A 17900-nucleotide genomic window follows, 5' to 3' on the forward strand; every position below is an offset into this window, starting at 1 on the left:
TGGAGGCAGCGAGCTTCCCTGGGAGGATTATGTTTGAGAAGGTCAGCTGGGTTATATTGAATCATGGGGCGAGGGACAGGGGGGGTGGCCCCTGTCCCCGTCCGGCCGCGGACGGGCGCAAACGGGCTTGCCTTTAGCACGCCTTTGGCGCACCGGCGGCGCGTCCGCTACGCGTCCGGGGGTGGCACATGATTTTATAGGGAGGGGGGGGGGGCGTGCCCTTAGCTCGACTGCGCGGGGAATCCCAAAAACAGGAAGGGCTGGGGAGTGCTCAGGGGGAAGTGCTTGTCAGATAAAAACACACAAATCAATACAATTCTGTTTTTTAAAAAAAAGCGAGCGTGCTCCCGGCTATTCGCCTCAGGAGTTAGTATCTTCTACATGCAACTACCAAGCAGCTAGTCACTGATCTGCAGTTATCTAATAGGTATTTAAATGTTAAATTTGAGGTGCTGTTCAAGGCGGCCGGTTTAATCTTGATCAATCAATCACTGCATTTGTGAAGTGCGCTACATACCCGCGAGGGTCTCAAGGCGCTGGGGGGGGGGGGCTACTGGTCGAAGAGCCAGGTCTTGAGGAGTCTTCTTAAGGCCAGCAGGTCCTGGGTCTGTCGTAGGATGGTGGGGAGAGTGTTCCAGGTCTTGGCGGCGAGGTAGGAGATGGATCTGCCGGCGGCGGTGGTTTTTCGGATGCTGGGGACTGTGGCGAGGGCGAGGTTGGCTGAGCGGAGGCTTCGGGTGGGGGTGTGGAAACGGAGTCGGTTGTTGAGGTAGGTGGGTCCGGTGTTGTGCAGTGCTTTGTGTACGTGGATCAGGAGCTTGAAGATGATCCTTTTGTTGACGGGGAGCCAGTGCAGGCCTCTCAGGTGGAGAGTGATGTGGCTGCGGCGAGGGACATCGAGGATGAGTCAGGCAGAGGCGTTCTGGATGCGTTGGAGTCGTCTCAGGAGCTTGTTTGTAGTTCCTGAGTAGAGGGCGTTCCCGTAGTCGAGTCTGTTGGTGATGAGGGCCTGGGTAACGTTTTTTCTCGTGTCGAGAGGGATCCATTTGAAGATCCTGCGGAGCATACGGAGGGTGTTGAAGCAGGACGCGGAGACGGCGTTGACTTGCCTGGTCATGGTGAGAGTGGAGTCGAGGATGACCCCCTGGTTGCGTGCGTGGTCCGTGGGTTCCGGGGCTGTGCCTAGTGACGTGGGCCACCAAGAGTCGTCCCAGGCGGACCTCCGTCTTGTCTGAGTTCAGCTTCAGTTTGCTGTCCTTCATCCAGTCGGCTATGGCCTTCATTCCTCGGTGGAGGTTAGCTTTGGCGGTGTGGGGATATTCGGTGAGGGATATGATCAGCTGGGTGTCGTCGGCGTAGGAGATGATGTTGAGGTTGTGTTGTCGTGCGACGTGGGCGAAGGGGGCCAGGTAGATATTGAACAGTGTCGGGCTGAGGGAGGATCCCTGTGGGACGCCACGGATGATCGCAGTAGTTTTGGAGCGGAAGGGTAGGAGGCGGATGCTCTGGGTTCTGCCAGAGAGGAAGGATGTGGTCCAGGCCAGGGCCTTCTCTTAGATACCGGCGTCATGGAGGTGTGGTGATAGGGTGCGGTGGTAGACCGTGTCAAAGGCTGCTGATAGGTCCAGGAGGATGAGGGCGGCTGTTTCTCCTTTGTCCATCAGGGTCCGGATGTCGTCAGTGGCGGCGATGAGGGCGGTTTTGGTGCTGTGGTTACTGCGAAAACCGGATTGGGAAGGGTCCAGGATGTTGTTAACTTCGCGGTAGCGGGTCAGCTGTTTGTTGACAATCTTCTCGGTCACTTTTTCCGGGAAAGGGAGCAGGGAGATGGGCCGGAAGTTCTTGAGGTCCTTGGGGTCCGCCTTGGGCTTCTTCAGAAGGGCGTTGATCTCGGCATGCTTCCAGCTTTCTGGGAAGGTTGCTGTCTCGAAGGAACAGTTGATCATTTTCCGGAGGTGGGGCGCGATGGCTGCGCTGGCTTTGTTGAAGATGTGGGGAGGGCAGGGGTCCGATGGGGATCAGGAGTGGATGGAGTTCATGGTTTTGATGGTGTCTTCGTCTCTGACGCTGGACCAGACGGTCAGGCGACTGGTGCGAGTGGTAGTCGCAGGGGTGGTGGACTCAGTGGTGGGTGCAGGGGGGTCGGGGTTGAGGCTGTCGTGGAGGTCAGTGATCTTGCGGTGGAAGATGGTGGCCAGGGAGTCGCACAGGTCTTGAGATGGCGGGAAGTCATTGGTGATGGAGCTGGGGTTGGAGAGTTCTTTCACGATGCTGAAGAGCTCTTTGGTGTTGTGTGCGTCGTTGTCTAGGCGGTCCTTGAAGGCGGTCTTCTTGGCGGTCCTGATGAGTTGGTGGTGTCTGCGGGTGGCGCTCTTGAGGGCTGTGTGGTTGTCTGGTGTTCGGTCGTGGAGCCATTTCTTCTCCAGCTTCCGACAGGTGTGCTTGGAGATCCGGAGGTCCTCGGTGAACCAGGCGGCTTTCTTGTTGGTGTGGTTGGTTGTAGGGGTCTTGAGAAGAGCGAGGGTGTTGGCGCAGTCGTTGATCCACTGTGTGAGGTTGGTCGCGGCGGTGTCTGGGTTGGTGGGTGGTCTCAGGGCGAGGGCGGTAGTCAGTTGGTCCTCAGTGACCTTGCCCCAGCAGCGGCGTGGTAGCTGTTGGGTGCGGTGGTGTGTGGTGGGTTTTCTGAAGGTGAAGTGGATGCATCTGTGGTCGGTCCGGTGTGGTTCGGTGGTGTGGTTGAAGGAGACGTGGGGGCTTGCGGAGAAGATGGGGTCGAGCGTAAGTCCAGCAGCGTGAGTAGGTGTCGTTACAAGCTGTTTGAGTCCGAGGTTGGCGAGGTTGTCGATCAGGGCGGTGGAGTTGGCGTCGTTGTTCTCGAGGTGGAAGTTCAGGTCCCTGAGGAGGATTCAGTCCGTGGAAGCGAGGGCGTGGGTGCTGATGAGGTCGGCGATTGTGTCACTGAACTGTGGACGGGGTCCGGGAGGTCTGTAGATGAGAGTTCATCTGAGGGTGGTGTTGGGGTCGGTGTGGATCTGGAAGTGCATGTGCTCGGCGGTGGTGAGGGTGTCATTGGTGTTCGTTGAGATTTTGATGGAGTCTTTGTGGATGATGGCGATTCCTCCTCCCACTCCGTTGGTGCGGTCTCTGCGGGAGATCTTGTGGCCCTGTGGATGGCTATGGCGATGTCTGGTGCTGAGGTGGCGTTCAGCCAGGTCTCCGTCAGGGGCGGTGGAGTCTAGGAAGTCCCAAAGTTCGATGGCGTGCTTGCGAGCGGAGCGGGTGTTGAGGAGGATGCAGCGGAGGTGGTTGGGTTCTCTGGCGGGTGGTGTGGAGGGTTGGATGCTGGTGAATCTGCAGTTCCAGCAGGTGAAAGGCCCCTGGGTGCGTTTCGGGGTGGCCCGGTAGCAGGGGTGGTTTCGTCTGGTGTTGAGTGCGTGGAGGGTGTTTGCGTCGTAGAGCAGTCTGGCGTTGCAGGGGTTGCGGGTTCCAGGGGTTCAGGTGCTGGGTGCAGTCCGGGCGCAGACGGGCTTCGCGGCCTCCATATGAGGGCAGAGGGAGGGAGGAGCAGCTGGGAGGTGAGAGCGGGCGGCCAATGGGAGTGAAGGGGGCGGGGCAGCAGGGGCTCAGCGGCGAGGGAAAAACCCGGGGAAAAAACGGCGGGAGAGGGACAACAGAGCACAGGGTTACAGAAAGCAAAACACAGGGGCACAGAATGAAAAAACTAAGTGGCACAGAAGCCAAGCGCAGGGGTACAGAAAAAAAGGGAGCGAGTAATCAGGCGGCAAAAGCGGCAACTGAGGTTCAACCCACAGGGGGCTGCGTGGCAGATGGGGGGGGGAGCGACCTGCCTGGCAACAGGGTCAAAGGTTGCTCTCTACCACCGCTTCGCGGCCTCCATATGAGGGCAGAGGGAGGAGCAGCTGGGAGGTGGGAGCGGGGCGGCCAATGGGAGTGAAGGGGGCGGGCAGCAGGGGCTCAGCGGCGAGGGAAAAACCCGGGGAAAAAACGGCGGGAGTGGGACAACAGAGCACAGGGGTACAGAAAGCAAAACACAGGGGCACAGAATGAAAAAACGAAGTGTCACAGAAGCCAAGCGCAGGGGTACAGAAAAAAAGGGAGCAAGTAGTCAGGCGGCAAAAGCGGCAACTGAGGTTCAACCCACAGGGGGCTGCGTGGCAGATGGGGGAGCGACCTGCCTGGTGACAGGGTCAAATTAGGTTTTCAAAACGCGCATCTTTTTTGTTATCATTTAGGGTTGGGGCGAGTGTTCCAATTTTGTCGACAAATCTCTAGAGATCCCTTTGATTGAGTCCTCTTTCGAGATTAATCAGTACTATGTGCAGCGGAATGCTTCAGCGAGGGAATACTAATCATTTGAGCCGAGGAATGATAGAATGAAAGAAAAAGTTACTTATCTTTCAGAACAATTTTCTAGTAGATACTCTGTCTACCTGCAGATTCCTCACCCCTTGAATGGGTTAACGGGCAATACTTTCGATAAGAAGTGAGTCTAAAGGGATAGGGATGGTCAGACAAGGAAACGTGCAAAATGACCAGCCCTCTGTACCTTGCAATCCAAGCACTAATGCTTGGTCAAGGTGTGGTGGGATACCAAGTCGTAAAAGGGACATCTCTTACAAGAGCAGATGTAGAAGTTTGGCCCTGGCAGAATAGGCCTGGACTTCCTCCAAAGGTTCAGCACAGCAAACTAGGTATTCAGGACCCACAGCGTTGGTTGAGTGTGGCTGGCTCTGGGAGACATTTTTCTGTTTTGCATGATTAACAGGTCATGAGCTGCTTTGATTGCATGATTTGTCTCTTAGACATCTTAAATAGATCCGAGTACCATGTTTGTCTGGCCCACTGAGGGGTAATTAGTATGAGTGAAGTGCTTGATTGTCTGGCAGTGCCCAGAACTCTTGGGATTAGAGGGAATCAGTGGAAAGACATAGGTAAATCTCCCTGACCAGTTTATCAACAGGACACTCCCCTTGGACTGCTGGTGTGGAAGCGTGTATGTGAAGTTTAGGCATTTTGCTTTTCCTGGTGTGGCAAACAGGTCTAGGATTGGTGTCCTCCACTGTTTTAACACACTCTTCCGCCCTTCCTACTTCATCTCCTATGCATGGGAGGTGTTCTCTTGCCAGCTCAGGCTGTCTGCTTCCAGGGAAGTTGTATTTTTACCAGGAGTGTGTTCCACTGAATCGCCTATTTCCTGTGGCAGTTTTGATTGTGGGAACGACTTTGGTCCTGACTGACTGGGGTAAAACATTGCTGTTGTACTGTCCCTCTGTAAAAGCACTGTCCTCCCCCTCTTTAGTGCCTGAAGTATTTTCAGCACTAGGAAGACAGGTTTTAGTTCCAGGTAGTTTCACAGCTTTTACTGGACTCCAGAGATCTGATCTTCAAATCCTCCATGAGCGCTCCCCAGCCCTTGTGTTACACATTTATTGGTATAGTCACTGTGGGAGTTGGTAGCTTGAAAGGTCTCCTGATACTCATAGTTGACGGTTCCACTATCTCCTTGTGAATTTGTGATGTGACAACCACTAGATCCTTCCAGCTCCCTGTTGCAGATTCATCTTTGTACTGGTCGCATGTGTAGTCTTGCATGTGGTATGATGGGGATGCATGAAGCAATCATGCCCATCAGTTTTATTACAGTCCTCACTGTCAAACTGAACTTTCTGGTAGAGAAGAGTTTGCTCCGCTATTGCTGATGCTCTCTTGGGGACTGGGTATGCCCACGCTGTCCTTGAGTTCAATGTCGCCCCAAGGAATACTTTCACTCTCTCTGGGAGTGGTAGCAACTTTTGTGGTTTCTGGTAAACCCTAGATACTGGAGCGTTCTGTTGACTGTATGAATGTCTCTGTGGCATTTTTGTTCCAAGTTCCCTTTACCTGCCAGTCGTCTAGGTATAGATAGACATGTATACCCTTTTTCAGGTGTGCAGCCACCTTAGGCAGGCATTTTGTGAACACACTTTGAGCAGATTTTATCGTAAAGGATAGTACTCTGAATTGTTAGTGTACACCGTCCACAAGATTTGAGGTATTTATTGTGCCTGTGGCTCACTGTTATGTGAAGGGAGGGGTTTTTAGGTCTGGTGTGGCCATATATTCACCCCTTCTTAGGATCGGATCACTTCTTTCAACATTGTAATTTGGAATGTTGCAATTTTTTTAAGTTGTTTAGGCACCTGGGGCCTCAGCGTTAAATATAAGAAGTATGCTGGGTAGATGCCACTGCCTGCTTACCTTAGTGGTATTTTCTCTATGGCTTGTGATTTGATGAGCTCCTTGACCTCTTCTCACAACTGAGTTCTTGTTCCCTTAATGTTCTTGCCTTTGGGGGAACATAAGGCAGTGGGGTCTGGTAAGTTCTATGCAGTGGCTGTGCTTTATGATAATTGAGACCCTGTTGTCTGAGGTGATTGACATCCAATCCTAGAGGAATCCTTCTATTCCTACCCCTACCAGTGTTGTGTTGTGGAGGTGTTTGTTGTCTGAGTCACTGGGTAGTTTCTCTCCTCACAGGTTGCCCCCTACCTCTGGGCTTCTGGCTAAAGGGCTGTCTCACCAGGTGTTGCCATTGCTGTTGAGTAGGTTGCGGTGTGGCTTGCTGGTTGAAACCCTGTTGGGAAACCTGGTCTTCCTGCTGGTCATCTGTTGGGGGCAATGTACGTAAGGCCCCAATGTTTTGCTGTCTTTCTTCATTTGTTAGAGTGCTTTGTCCACAGCAGCCATGAAAAGAGCCTCCCCAGCAAACAGAATGTTTATTACCGGGGACTGTACCTCTACCTTGAATACGTAAATTCTGAGCCATGAGTGCCTCCTTAGTGTGGCGCCAGTGCACAGCTGTCTGCTTGCAGTATCTGCTACGTCCAGCATGGATTTACAACAGGAGTTGCAGATAGGGCTTGTCCCCCTGCCTCAAATCCTCCTCCTGGATGACTGCTTTTGCTCCTTTCTGGAACTCCTTTGGGAGGTGCTTCATCAGTCCTTCCATGGCTAGTGGCCATACCTATTAAGGAAAGCGTTGGAGTTTGCAATTCTCCATTGTGTTGTTGCCTCCTTTTTCATCAACCTACTTCCCCTCTCACTTTCTTTCTCTGGGGGGTAGGGTCTGTAGATGTGGGTGCTTTGTTCTTTTGTCTAGCTGTGACCACTAAGATGGTGTCTGCTAGTAGGTTTCCCTTGATTACTGAGGACCTTGTGATGAAGGTTTATATTTTTTCTCCACTCAAGGAGTGATCGCCCAAGCTGTGGCAGTATCCTTAAAGGCTTCTTGGCCCTGGTCTAGAATGCTGGGGAGCATGGGCAGGTTAACAGGTTTGCCTTTTGGGATGGCATCAGGGTTTAGAGGAAGAAGCAAAATTACCCTTTCGCCTCCTCCTTATGTGTCTGCTGCCCTCTTTATTAGTCCATTGTTGGGTAGGTTGTCTGAGGGCAAAGGCCTGGAAGGGAAGACATTCCTTCCTCGAGGGACTTGATGTCGAGAGTCCACCACTAGTCACTGACTCAGCTCTGTCTCTACCTCTCCTGTGTCTTCCTCCTCAAAATTAAAGAGGTCCTCATGTTCTTCCTCATATGGCTCTGGCACTGAGAGGGCCTCCATGTCTGTAACAGCTTCTCCCAAATCCCTTGGCTCAAAGAATTTATCTAGAATACGAAAGGTCTTGAGGGAGTCAAACTCATTTTTTTCTGCTGCAGGGGCACTGCTATTTTAGCCTCAATTCGGCATCTTTTCCTTTCAACCTCGAGTGAGCATTCAGCGTCAGTCATTGAGGAGGGCTTTCTCTTTGAATTCATCCACTGTCTCCTTTGCCTCTCTGGCCCTTTCCTTCGGTACCTCCTTTGTACCTACTGGCATTGAGACTCGCTTTTAAGTCTTACCCCCCCATGAGTGCCCTTATGGTGGGATTTGTGCAGCTCTTCATGTTTGTGCTGACCTGCGGTGGTTGAATGTACAGATGTCGACGTAGAGGTTGCCTTCAGGGCTTTTGCTACGCTCATTTTGGCTTCTCCTGCTTTCTTTGCAGGCTCTGGTTTTTTTTTTGTTGACGTTTACTACTTTCCTTTGAGCATCTGACTCTCCTCCCTACGCAGACTGTTTCTTTGACATTTTTCTTGTCCTTGCTGTAGAGACTCAGGTCTTTGATAGATTCCTGTGATATCTTAATGCAGGCCATGACATTATGGGAGAGCTGTTGCTTCTGTCTGGCTTTGAGTTTTTGGTGGGAATTCAGTGCAGGCCTCGTAGTCTTCAGCGCTGGAATCTGTCGGAAGGCACAGGTTATAGACCTCGTGTGGATGCCTATGTGCGAATTTGTCAGTGACCGTTTTGACAGTGTTCTCCATACCACTTATCTGTCTCTCCCCTCTCTATTCTCTGACCACATGCCCTCTTGTGTCAGGGTCCCTCTCCCCGAAAGGAGTTCTCCTCCTGGGATATGATGTTCCTTGTGGTCTCCGGTGATTCTTTGTGCCCTTTTTAATTATTTCCTGTGCAGATCCACGTAGATTCTATAATCTCTTTCAGTGTACTTCAGACCCAACGGCAGAAAAAAAGAATCTGAGGTTCGCGGTGGCATTAAGGAACTTCGGGGGTGCAGTCTGATGTCACACACCGCTTCCTGGCAGAATGGATGCACAGCATACTTATGAATCCAGAAAATGATTCATGCTTCAAAACATTAGTTACACAACATTTGGTTGGCTGCCTGTAGTGCTGTATATTCACATGCTCTGCACACCCCTAATATGTAGTGTAGCGCTTGAAACATTACAAGTCGTTTTTCTTCAAAGGACTTTCTGGTTCAAGGTACTCGTAGTAAATACCCTGAAACCGAAAATGCACCAGGACACAGGCACCACCTTGGATTGTTTGTTTTTTTACAGTTGTCAGGCTCTAAAGTGTGACCACTGCTCTGTGCAGTATGAAGGGGATTAGAAGGGAGGAACTATGTTACCTTGGTTTAAGATATTGTGCTGCTGAAAGGTGGACTTAAATGAGACTAATATTGGGGGGGGGCAAGGTAACTGTCGCTAGATGGTGGTACAGGAGGAGAATGAAATTCTAAGAGTTTGAGCAAATTAGAGTTCACTACTTCTGGAATCCCAGCAGAGGCTGAAAGTGAGTTATATGGGATCTTGGTCTACCGAATTAGTGAAAGGTGGAATGGTGCTTCCACATCTGTGACACGGAGTTAGAGGATTTGCACAAAAAAAAAAAAAAAAAAAAAAGGTGAGAGGAAGGAACGCACAACACCTGTTTCTCAAGAAACAGATTAGGCATGAGAACAGCAAAGATAGTGTTATTTTTTTTATATGTCAGTGGGCCGGCTTTTCCTCCAATTGTAGAACGGTTAAATGGTTATCATTCCAGTGGAAAGGCCATAACTAATAACACTTATGGGGCCTCAATTACACTTTTTCTTTATTATTCAACAGGAAGACACTTCAGCTTTGAAAAAGCGAGACAGCAGTCACCGTCAGTTTTTGCCTGTAAGATATTTCGGAATTCAGAGATACCATTTTCAATCTCCAATGTAGATCATTTGTAATAGTCTGCGAGAAGCAACTGATATTCATGACTAATAAGGACCAGCCCGAGTAATTTATTCCACTGAGTTTTAGTGCTGTGATGTGAGGGGTACATTTATTCATATTTTATAAATGTTAGCCATGTAATAAAGTTCGAGTAATATTTTACTTGGCTGATCCAAACTAGAATTTTACTGTGACTATGCACGACCAAAGTACTTTTTAAAAAGGGAAACGAAGACTTACCATTACGTTGCTTTCAAGCATTTGTAGGCCAGGCGTGCCATTGCCTTGTAACAGAGTATGCACCACATCATCTAGTTTGCTTTCCTCCTCTGCAGGAATGCAATACCTACGATGAATTAAAGTAAAATGGATTGAGTCACCAACAAAGTATTAAATTCCCCATCTATGATGTCAGACATCAAACTCAGTACATTAAAAAAAAACACACACGTGCGCACGTGTGCAAAATAAGCCAGGAAAGGTGGTTCGAAAATAGTTGGCCCTCTTCATTATACAAATGTATACATAGAACATTTTGATGACCTAAATTGTAAAGGTTTGGAAAAAAAAAAAAAAAAAAAAATTCAAAAGACATATCAAGAAAAAAGCATCTGAGGCAGGGGAAGAGAACGAACAAGCCACTTGCGTACTTACCAAATGCAATCAGCACCAGTGTGTAAGTAGTCAATGTATGGAAGGTGATTTTGGTCACGTGACCAGCATGAGGTAGAAAAAACCATGCCAATATTTAGCCAAGGTATTGTCACTCCTAGATCAAAGTTTAAAAGAAAAAAATATGGTAGTTAGAAGACTGGCTTAACATGAATTTTATTTTTCTACTTAGTTTTTCCTGCAAATCTTCAAATTAGGTTTTACTGAAACAATGCATTCATTTAAGGAGATTAGTACATAACTGATGGGAAAAAAGACACCACATATATTGAGAACAATGCTTTGTTGGTTACAATAAACAAAATACAGAAGACAAAACACTACTTCAAAAAGGGTGAAGGGTGATGTAATAAAAAAACAGATTGATGCAGTAACAAAATCACCAGTTCTAATAATTTTCGGTGATACATGTCACGATCAATCTATTTTGCCTCTTCTTTTACATATAGTAATGGGATGTCAGTTACTATCATCTTTGATCTGCATAGCAAAGCTTCTTTTTTGCTTGAGGTAATTTAACATGTACAAGATCTATAAAGTAAACTGTTTAGAGACATTATACCCTATGACATCATCAGTCAAGGTTATCTGGCTTTCTATGGCTGCCATGCACTTATGGCTTGCAGTCGTTAATATTTTAACATGTGTTTTGGTCTTGTACCTTGTCCACTAAAATGTAGCAACTGGTCTTAAAACTCAACTCAAACTCAACGCAACTCTGTGCGTGTTCCAAGTAGTACCTTTATTTTATTGAGTTCTATTAGGAAATGCGTAAATGGTGAAATCAAACCACACAAAAGGTGACCATCTCCTGCAGTGACTGCAGTGGGCTAACTACTCAATCCATCTGAATGGGTATCAAAGGTTATCCTGTATAGGCACCCTACAGAATAGTGAATAATGTGGAAATATGTGCTACAGCATGAAGATTTGCAATTTATTGCAGACCTTTTGTGTAGGCAAAGGTTTGACCAGCAGGATTTGTCCCCATAAACGCATGCAAACTCCAATGTACAATTGTGCCACTAAAACACAATTTTGCCAGAAGCTCAGTTTCCGCTCTTTACATCACTTCAATTGGATCTCAATTTCAATTTCAAGCAGAGTTCCTTGGATTATCGTTTGTGTTCTTGGGATTCATATTCCAATAGCTATATGCTTCAAACTAGAGTGAAGAAGCTAAGCAACATCAACAAGGTTATGCACTGTGCCAAACACCCGGACCTTTTGTCGCATAGGCTCTCATTCTGAGACTACTGGATTTTGAGCAGCAGAATCACCCGCGGTGTGGGAGACTACGTCTAACCCACTGCAGGTGACACCCGTCACTCGAATCTGGGTTTTGCTCTGGCTCACTAGCTGTGCCTCATCTCAACCCGAGGGCAGGGGTGACTGGGCAGCCGAGCTCATGACAATTGGTTTCTCAGGGAAGCCGTGGTCATTCAGGTCTCATCTGTTTCTCTCAGTTACATTAGTCTCATATATACAATGACAAACAGAGGCAGTATATGTTTCAATAATGATTTGAATGAAGCAACTGCATCTTAGATAAAGCGTGATCTGCAATAACCAGGATGACGCATCATGACAATGTTAAATTTTTGACAAGGAGAGTGAAGCATAAGAATAACGCTACCATATTGTCACAACAATCAATAGACTAATTTGTACATAGGCTTTGATAGAGCACAGCGTGTTAAGCTCCAATTCTGCCCTTCAGGTCCCCCCGGGAAGACATAATTTCCCCATACCTGAGCAAAGGCCTGAAGACTGCAAAACAGCTGTAGCAAAGCATTCGGCAATCAGCATACAGTCGTGGTTCTCTGGCTGGAATCTCCCTCTAACATGTTAAGGGACAGGGAAGTGTTTCTATAACAAAACAGCTGATGTTCTGAGAAAATGTCCCTATGTAAGGATGTGTGTTTTCTATGAATGTCGGAGACTAAACTTATACCACATTCACCGACAATGTACCTTGCTGTGGCCTTGGAAGAATCACAGAGTGATCAAGAATGTCTTGTTTGAGAACAGAGTGCTGGCCTAGGCAAAAACAGTTAGATAAACAGAAAATAAAACAAGACCGTAAAAGTGGCTATTGTAACAATAATAAAATAAAGCCGAAAAAATATATCTAGGTTAGAGTGCACAGCGGGTTGGCCTAGTGTGTTAAAATAAAGTGCATGGAGCTATAGCCAAAATGGCTACACAACACCTTGATCTGCAAAGTTATGCTTTTTCAGCCTTCACTTTTGTTGTCTACTGGCTGCCATTGACAAACTGTTTTACTCTGAATTGGGACTGAGAGTGCCTGGATCTGGGAAGTTAACATTAGTGAATCGGAAAATGAAGATTCTTTTTTTAATTGTGTCATGTGAGAAACTCACATAATCTGAATTTAGACGAGGTCTGAAACTATTATCAGACCAACAAATAAATTAACAAAATTTGAAGAAAATAAAAAAAAACTATCCTGAGGGACAACAAACGTTTTCCCAATTCTCTACCCACATTTAAGTCGAAAAAATGACTTGTCATATGTCTGGAGTGAATTTTATTTCTTACAACATTAGTTTCTGAAGGACATATATTTAGAGAGGAATTTACTGCCACCAAGTTGTCCCCAATTGACTGGTGCAAATTTGGCATACGACTCCGCAATGCCAATGCTACAGTGCTGTCGCATGATGGAATGCATACAGTAGTGGAAAGGGTTTCAGAATACAATATTCTCTGAGGCTTTTCATTCACTGCGCTACAGATGTCATTAAAATGCAGGTCAGCAAAATATGGTCAACCTCTGTAAGCAGAAAAGATATCCAAGCATAAGACTGACTGAACTGTTGAGTTTACAGGTATACTTGTATCAAAAACATGTATCCAGCAACAAGACTTTCCTAGCATGTCTATAAACAGATCTTATATTGTCCACTCTACTACTTAATGGTTGCGAAACACACAACAAATGCCTTTGCTTTTCTAACAAGCATTGGCAAATTAAGTAGTTAATCTTTGGGACCTATAGGTTTTGCAATTGTTTACAGCATACGTTTAAAAAACATGAGAAGAGGGGAAATAATCATAATGTGTCAACATTTGAGGCATTCATAAGTGGCATAAGGCTACTGGCACCCATATCATTCAGTAGGATGTAAGGTGTGCATGCGTCAGCTCGGATGTGCGCACCTAATTAATGACGCACATGCCAATTTTTTTTCCCCTTTTTTTTTTTATTTACCACTCCAGGATGGCCCAAGCAGTTAAAAAAATAATTTTCAATTGCATAAATTTAAGATTTCTGTAGGATGACCAGCCCAGCATCAAATAGGAGCTGCCATTCCCATTTCTACAAAGATTGTGAGTGGTGGGCAAGCAATGGAGGAGCAGGTGGATAAAGCAACAGAGCGGACAAGGAGGAGTAAATAAAGAGTGTGGGGAAGAAGGGATAAAGAAGGAATACAAAAGTAGCACATGAGGGAGAGGGCATATCTGAGAACAAGTGTTTGGCTAGGAAGAAACACACAACAGTGAGAGTTGGGGGGAAAAAAAAAAAAACACAGTTTAATGTAGTGTTTAACAAAAAAGAAAAGAAAGGGGTTCCCCAAAAGGACAGACGTCAGCAGGACGGCAAAGAAACTAAGCTATGAGAGGGACAAAGGAAGATGAAAGGAAGCCACTGAATAGGAAGCAAGCAACATGAGTGGCAAAACCAATTAATGGAAAGCAATAGGCTGCTCTCAACCCACTAAGTTTGTAGTACGGTCTACAAGAGGCTTTCGCCAGCAGACAGCTGAAAGATATCTGGTAGGCGAGACCTAAAAAGTGTATACCAGTATGCTAATTCTTTCAGGGATACAGGATTTAATTTTAGTAAAATTAAAAACACTGCATTGAACAAAAACTGGTTTCATACTGTTGCTTTTAGTGGACAAAAGCTGCAATAGCTCATTCCTACCACAAAATAGCAATTTTACTGCACAGCAATGGCATTTTGGAGCAAAGGGAAGTGGGCTATAAGCACAAAATGAAAAAAATAAATGTTGGTCAAGCTAAAAAAACGAAAAAACAGCAAAGGGACATTAAAAAACGGTGTTCTGCATCAAATGGAAAATTATACTTAACTACTAAGCTTCTGTCCGTGGCATGTAGTGATGCAGATTCACATGCTCTGCAAACTCCTGCCATCTAGTGTTGGGTCCGGAGTGGTGTAAATTGTTTTTCTTCAAAGAAGCACTGCGCGTCACTGGATCGAGTGACAGCTCCTCTAGGTGACAGTGTGCAAAGGCATCAACTCCTTGTAAGATTGTTTTCCCGCAGGTGGGTGGGAAATGGAGTGCGGAAGAAGTATAGAGAAAGATGTCCATGCAAATTTAACTACATATGTATAATTATATACAAATATAATTTAACTGGAATGGCCACAGGCGTACAAGGAGAAGGGAGGGCGCATGCCACAACATACCACAAATAGATGTTTACTGAATAAGCAACATTTTACGTTCTATGGCATGTGTGGCTGTAGATCGGACGCCTGCGATTTGGGTTTTTTGGAAGAATTGGTGAAAACTGAAGAGAGAGGAGTTGTGAGAACATTTTGGAGGAACCCCCCCAGAGAAATTTCTTACTTAAAAGATTATTTGGGACTTATTCGCGAATTGAAGTAGAAATTAGAAAACTGAACCTTGTCTGCACTATAATTGAGGAAACTCAGCAACATCTTCGCCGGGATTTATTCAATGGGAAAGATGAGAACTTATTCAATCTACGACATTATGTATTAAGTATGGAAAAGGAACGGCCCTGAGGAAGGCGGCTTTTCAAATTTGGTGGTCTTTGCCGAAACGCGCGTAGGCTTTGTTCCTACTATTGTTTGGTTTTTGTATGGACCCTGAATTTATGGGGTTAAAATAGAAATTTTTCTCTTATCAAGGAAGATGGAGACATAATTAGGAATTGAATAACAATATGACATTCATGTGAATATCTTTTCAGCTTCAGAAAAATAAATTGTATATTCTTAATTTGTATTTCACTGTACTGTAAGATAATTTATGTGTATGTTTATGTAGTGTCATGGTCTGATTATCTTAATTGTTTTGTCTGATGTGTTAGGTTGTCTCCGTTTATTAATTCATGTATAGGTGTAAATATTTATGGAAATATTTTTTTGTCTTTCCATGTTTATCTTTATATAATTGCATATTTGAATATTGATTTATGCTGTTGTTTGACATACATTTGTAATAAATATTCTTTTAAAAATTTTCGTTACAGCTTTTTTCTATGCTAGATATAAGTGAATATTGATTGTAGCTCATTGTTTTTTCTTGTATTCAAGTATTATTCCCTGGATGGGCTACTTATCAAACCAGGGACCCTCGATAGTCTTTTTTCCATGTGTGGCTGTAGATACACATGCTCTACATAGACTGTAAAGTAGTCCCTCCATAAAAGAGGTGGCTAACCTGTGGGAGCTGCAGTTGACTGGAAGTGTTCATAGCACAGCTTGACCTAGACTTGGTTGCTTATGTGCTAGAACATCCACACAGGAATGATCTGTGAATATCTGTGGCGTAGACCATGTAGCTGCTTTACAAATGTCAGCTACAGGGATATTTCCAAAGAAAGATTTAGTGGCACCCTTTGTCCTAGTAGAATGTGCTCTAGGGGTAACATGCAGCAGTGCTTAGGCATAGCAAGGCTGTATACACTTAACTATTTGACTAGCTGTGCTGTTTTTGGATACTGGACTGCTCTCATGAGATAGTGAAAAGGCTACAAAGAGCTGTTTAGTTTTCCTACACTCTTTTTTTCAATATAAAACAATTACAGCTTTTTAAACATCTAGAGTGTGGAGAGCTCTTTCCGCAACACAGTCAGGCTATGGATAGAAGACGGGTAACTCAATGGATTGGTTAATATGGAATTGTGAAACAACTTTAGGACGAACTTCAGGTTTGTGCGAAAGGTCACCTTTTCTCCAAGGATTTGGAAGAAAGGTTCTTCCTAGGTTATGGCCTGGAGCTCACTGATATGCCTGAGTGGTGTTAATGCAGCTAAGAAAGCCACCTTCCAAGAAAGGTATTGAAGAAAACATGAATGAAGTGTCTCAAAAGGAGGGCCAGGAGCCTGGTAAGCACAATATTGAAGTTCCAGGAAGGTGCAGAAGGCACCCAGCGTGGAATGACCACTTTAAGGCCTTCCTTGGAAGGTTTAATGACGAAGTCTGAAAAATAAAACTATGTTGTCTGTTCTGTAGATATGCAGCTATAGCTGTAGGATGTAAGTGGATAGAAGTGTAAGCCAAATAAGCTTTTTGTAAATGGAATAAGTTGCAAATGATGTCTCGAACAGTAGCTTTGATAGGGTCAAAATGTTTGGGCTGGCAGTAGCAAAGTTTCCAGTTTTCAGCTCTAGTTGCAAGTCTATGAGCTTACCTGAAAATGTCCATGCATTCTGCAGGCAATCAATCCTAAGCAATCAAATTCTATGACTTCAGGAGCCATATCGCAACGTTGAGTGACCCGGGGTCTGGTTGTCTTATCTGTCCTTGATTGAGTGAGAAGCTCCAGCCTGTTGGGAAGCTTCTTGTGGGGAACTACTGAGTGGTCCAGAAGTGTGGTGTACCATGGCTTATGCACCCAAGTAGAGCTACAAGGATCATGATGAGACGTTTGCCTCATTCTCTGAGCCAAAAATGGAATGAGAGGGAGAGATGGAAAAGTGTCAGCAAATTTCCCTGACCAGTTCATCTATAGAGCGTTGTCCCTAGACAGAGGGTGTGGGTTCCTAGAGGCGAAACTTGGGCATTTTGAGTTTTCTGCTGTGGACAAAAGGTCTATCTGAAGAGCTCACCACTTTGCTAAGTATGTTTGAAGGACTTGTGGGTGGAGTTCCCAATCATGGACTTGTTGCCGAACCTGCTGAGCAGGTTCGCAGTCTTTTTCCATCCCTGGGAGATACCCTTTCATCAGGTGAATGTGGTGTTGGAGAGTCCATTTCCATATTATCTGAGGGAGTTGTGACAACTGGAATTACCGTGCCCCCTTTTACTCCCCCCCCCTTCTATAAATGATGCATGGCTATCACGCTGTCCGTGCAGACTAGGACAACCTTGCAAGACAGGTGATGAATAAATGCTTTCAGGGCTAGAAATACTGTCTGAAGCTTGGGGTCATTGATATGTAGGGATTGTTGACTGAAATCCCAAAGGGCCTGTACTGTGAGGTTTGAAGATGAGCGCCCCCACCCCATCAGTAATGGACCTGAGGCACAGAGTTCAGAAAAGGCCGCCCTTTAAAAGGTTGGTGGTGTTCCACCATTGCAGAGAGCAGTGAGTATGGTGGTCTAAGAACACTAAATCCTCTAGGCGACCCTGTGACTAAGACCACTGATGAGACAGACACTGCAGAAGGGGGCACATGTGGAGTCTGGTATGGGTAACAATGACAGTGCAGGACGCCATCATCTCTAACAGGTGCATAACAGTCCTGACTCTGTGATTCTCCTGAAATTGGGGGAGAAGAGACTGAAAACTCTGACCCAGGCTGGGTTGGGGTGTGCTTGCCCCAACTCTGCATTGAGACTAGCTCCTTGATAAGGCTGTATCTGAAGGGATTGTAGGTGGGATATAGAAAAGTGAAGCCCAGAGTGTGAAGGAGATCGACTGTCAACGGAGT

General features: G+C 46.1%; 1 protein-coding gene across 5 annotated transcripts in view; it reads right to left on the bottom strand.

Moving 5' to 3' along the window:
- The window catches only part of JARID2 (jumonji and AT-rich interaction domain containing 2), a 589480-nt gene that overhangs the window by 70560 nt on the left and 501020 nt on the right, over positions 1 to 17900 (bottom strand). For all 5 annotated transcript variants that reach the window (XM_069218785.1, XM_069218783.1, XM_069218788.1 and 2 more), the window contains exons 12-13: positions 10207 to 10321; positions 9793 to 9898 (exon numbers count right to left, since the gene is read on the bottom strand). In XM_069218785.1, coding sequence (XP_069074886.1) covers positions 9793 to 9898; positions 10207 to 10321 — 221 coding nt within the window. The remainder of the gene's footprint in view (positions 1 to 9792; positions 9899 to 10206; positions 10322 to 17900) is intronic.

Source organism: Pleurodeles waltl, chromosome 2_1 (assembly GCF_031143425.1).
Source record: "Pleurodeles waltl isolate 20211129_DDA chromosome 2_1, aPleWal1.hap1.20221129, whole genome shotgun sequence".
NCBI lineage: Eukaryota > Metazoa > Chordata > Amphibia > Caudata > Salamandridae > Pleurodeles > Pleurodeles waltl.